At 31.9% G+C, this 4139-nt stretch overlaps 1 protein-coding gene across 1 annotated transcript; it reads right to left on the reverse strand.

The window, feature by feature from the left end:
* Window positions 1-327: 327 nt before the first annotated feature.
* Window positions 328-3140, reverse strand: LOC127118567 (uncharacterized). The gene is made up of 4 exons (XM_051048780.1): window positions 2935-3140; window positions 2563-2780; window positions 2320-2393; window positions 328-674 (listed from the first exon to the last, which is right to left on the reverse strand). The coding sequence occupies exons 2-4, from the start codon at window positions 2776-2778 to the stop codon at window positions 581-583; spliced, it is 384 nt and encodes a 127-aa protein (XP_050904737.1). The 5' UTR covers window positions 2779-2780; window positions 2935-3140; the 3' UTR covers window positions 328-580.
* Window positions 3141-4139: the final 999 nt, after the last annotated feature.

Below are 4139 nucleotides of genomic sequence, written 5' to 3' on the forward strand. Positions count from 1 at the left end.
ATATTCATCCATTAACTTATAAATAATCAAAAGTGACCTAAAAAGAACCTTTTTTGAAAGAACAAAAATAAAATTTGATCAAACGTCAAGTGTTTTCTAAATCAAACTTAATTGAATGCAACACGAGTGTTTGATCCAATGTCAAATATCTCTTCCGTTTACAAAAATTAGAACCAAAATAAACCCTCAGTTAATATACAAGACTAAAAAGATATGAATACTAAAATTAGAGTGGTATGAAGGAAAGTACCCATCAAACACTAGGTGAACTCCGATCTTAATTCTAAGGTTTAGCTATTAGTATGCAAGAAAAAATAATAACCTCTGTGAAGCTTCAAAAGAACAAATTCATATGAAAACTGTTACTATTCAATGGAAGCAAATTACCATATCCAAAATTTCTGATCCATTTATCTTTTAAAGAAGACTTACAATCCAAAAATCAAATTTCTTAATGAAGAAGGAAGTAATGCGTTAAAATGCATTACTACCACACAACCTATCCCATTAAGTGGCTAACAATCAAAAGCAAGGCCTACATATTAAGTTGCTTTGTCTGTCAACTTCATCTCAGACAGCTTTATCTGCTTGCGCGATTCTCTTCGCCATTATTTTCATTATTTGGTTTCCCACTGCAACAGTAGAAATGTGGAAGCCTGACACGACCACAACCCCTATAGAAGAAGTGAAGTTATTAATCATATCTGAAATTCCGAACTAGAAATTTACATGGCTTTAATTCATCAATCTTTTAGCAACAGCATATAATAGACTTGTATTCTCATACAATATAATACTTCGTAAGCTAATCAATCTATGTCGTGTAAACAATAGACATGCCTTTCGAATTTGTCAGTGCAAATAACATGCATCATCGCCACAGAAGCATACAGTTTTAAACTTTAAGACCCCATTCCCTTTCTCACTTTGTCATCAATGAGCTAGGGAGAAAATGATTGATTGAATTTCAATCTTGTGTTCCTAGAATTATGCACATATATGACATTCATAGAATTTTAATAGATAAATCATTAACATCCCCCAACACAGTCTGACCAAGAATAGCTTTCAAAATTTCAGAACAAGGCTCACTTAAGACTAATAGGACAGCTAAAAACGTTAAATAAAAAGGGAAATCAATAAATAAAACAAGTTAATGTCGTAAAGAAAAACAAAACCGAGTCCAGCATAAGCTACAAGAAATATGTGCTAGTGGACCGAGTCCAGTGGATGTGCACTTTTATAATAACAAAACTGAGTAAAACCAGTCAAATGTCACAAATCCTGACACACAAACTTTTTCTTTTGATGGCTCATCAAACTCATGAAGAAAACTAAAGTGATTAGCATTGTTCTCCAATGGCATCTCTTTTAAACTCTATTTTCAAGCTATTTTGATCAAACAAAAAACAAACACAACTTTCAAATTTCTACAATCTCTAATATTTTAAACAAATTTGTTGTTACAGTGCCCATTGTCCTACAGGCTACAACAAACGAAAAGCTAAGTGTAGCTAAATGTTAATACATAGCTATGTAATCCGCTTTAAGTAAGATCACTTTTTATCTAATTACTCAACTACTTGTTAGAAAATGTTGCTCCCATTCAACCTATGTATCAGTACGAGGATGAAATAGAATAATATTGCTCGAAACTTTCTAACATATCTGAAAAGTTTGAGTAGCAGTAGATACTAGAAACAATTTTACGGGATCTAATAGATCCATACAATAAAAAAAATCATATCAGCATATTTACAACTTTATAGATTATTTCCTTATGAAGTAACACCATGATTCATAATGGATCTCAGCTAGTTACATTTGAGGACAAAATGGTGAATAACTAAGCAACAAACCAACATGTTGGAGATATTCAGTGAAGGGAACTGAGGCTCTTCCTCTGGATTTAACCATATATAAACTTTTTTCTTTTACCAACTGCTTTCTGTGGGTTAGACTAACAACAGAAGAGATTGGGTGAATAAATGAGATGGTAATAATATCAAGCAAAAAGTTTAGATTGCACTCCAACTTCGGGACAGTTTCGTTATAGAAGAACCAATGAGAGAAGTGTAGTATTTCAGTAAGAAACTCGGCGCATCCCAGACAAATCACTTTTTTCTCCAACATTTCTATCACTATTATGGTTGGTTAAATAAGAAAAGGATATAAAACAATCAAACTAAAAAACCTCTCTAAAATATCTAACATTCAAGGACTCTAGTACTATTTAATCAAAGAAGTCGCCACATATTTGCAGAGCATATAGCAAAAAAACTGGGAGCATTAAGGGCAAACAACCACACTAAAGCTTACTTGCAGAGGACAAGCACAGGAACAGGCTTCAAAGCTTTTGGTCCGTTTCGTATTCCTCTTCTATGAGGAGAAACCTACAAGACAAACAAAATCATCACGGAAATAACAAAATGCAAAATTGAAAAAATCAATAGAGTACAAATCATTGCACTCACATAATTTCTCTTTAAAAAATGCATCAGTAAAATTCAACACACACAACAGGAAATCCAAAATGACAGAAAAGTTATGAAGATACTTTACCTTCCTCTTCGGAACAGCCATGAGTTCCATTGAGCCACCAAAAGAGAAACTTGGGAAACTAAATTCAGGAAAAACAGGTTGCACTGACTGAGTCCCATGATCAATGCACCCAGATAAAGGAGGAGATTGAGGCACGGAATGAAAAACCCTATTGAACCCTAAAACGCCACCCAATTTCCTCCCAGTGTCCCGTAGAATTGCGATTCTCATTGCCATTCCTGAGGTTAAACAACAAAATCATGTATTAATTGAAGATAGTGAGAGAGATAGAGAGAGAAGAAGTAGATTTTAATGGTGGAGAAAGAATGAGTAATTAGAATTAAGGATTATTGGAAAAATTGGGGAAGAAAAATAGTTGAAGTTAGAAGTTACCGAGATGAAATAGTGGAACTATATAGATGGTGGCGGAGGCGGGTCAGAAGTGAACGGCGGCGATGTAGGGCTCGCGGGACGGTGGAGGAGCAAACGGCGACGTAAAGCGAAGAAGCCGAAGAATGAAGGGAAGAAAGCCAAGGATTTTTTTTGGTGTCAAGAATTTAGTGTATCTAATACGTTTATTGAGAAGAAAAAAATATCAAATTTTGGTAATACAGTACCATTTAACACAGTATTTCAAACTTATTAAAAAATGATAAATTAAAAAAAAAATACTAAATCATTTTGAACATATATAGTAAATCTTTTATGATAGATGAACACTTCAAAAACTCATTTTCATTTTTGTTTCATTAAAACAGTTATGTAACAACTTCAAATAATTGTTAGCATCTTTTTTATTTTATATAAATTTTGTTCGCACATGAAATTTTAAAAAAAAAATTGATAATTTTTCGTCAAATATCATAATGTTTACCGATTCAGCTTATCGAAAGAGACTCTATTTAGATTAATCATAATTTAATTATGAAAAAATAAATAAAAATTTTATCTAATCATTCTTTAACTATTATAAATATTTTATAAAATCTTATTTAATTATGGATTAATCATGTTAAAATTTGAATCCTTATGTGATACCTTAAAAATACATAAGGTCTCTTAAATTGGTCCATGAATTCTCGCAAAGAATGAAGGTTCACTTTATTCAAGTGACAATAAATAAATCACATAAAGTTTCCATTGTACTTTTTTCTTCTTCACCAAAAGAACAAAGTTACATTTGGTCAAATGAATCCTTTGTGATTTATAATATTTCTAGTTTCTTTAGATATATGTGATATTGATTCACCGCAATGGATTCTACTTCGGAAATCAAGTCTATTGAAGACTTAATTTCTCAGATATTTCTTTACCATTTGCAAAATCTTCTCAAAATTCTTCATCTACATGCGGTTTGTCATCTTTATCCTCTTCTGCCATAACATCAAAAAAAACATGGTTAAAACTTGTGTTTCATCACATATTGATGTTCTAAATTTCCATATAATCTACATAAACATGCTTCTTATGATTTCCCAAACACAAAGACTTCATCTCAATAGTTAAGAGAAACACAATTGGATTTTAATCAATCCATTCGAATGATGATGTATATATCCTTTAAGAATAGTCATACCCAATCTAGCACAAATGGTCTA

Source organism: Lathyrus oleraceus, chromosome 2, assembly GCF_024323335.1.
Source record: "Lathyrus oleraceus cultivar Zhongwan6 chromosome 2, CAAS_Psat_ZW6_1.0, whole genome shotgun sequence".
Taxonomy (NCBI): Eukaryota; Viridiplantae; Streptophyta; class Magnoliopsida; order Fabales; family Fabaceae; genus Lathyrus; species Lathyrus oleraceus.

Excerpts from the sequence above, each read along its gene's own strand:
- LOC127118567 (XM_051048780.1), bottom strand. The coding sequence starts at position 2,778 with ATGGCAATGAGAATCGCAATTCTACGGGACACTGGGAGGAAATTGGGT. Across the intron at positions 2,394-2,562 it reads TGGCTGTTCCGAAGAGGAAG|GTTTCTCCTCATAGAAGAGG; the intron begins GTAAAGTATCTT and ends TTTGTCTTGTAG. Across the intron at positions 675-2,319 it reads CCTGTGCTTGTCCTCTGCAA|GGGTTGTGGTCGTGTCAGGC; the intron begins GTAAGCTTTAGT and ends CTTCTTCTATAG.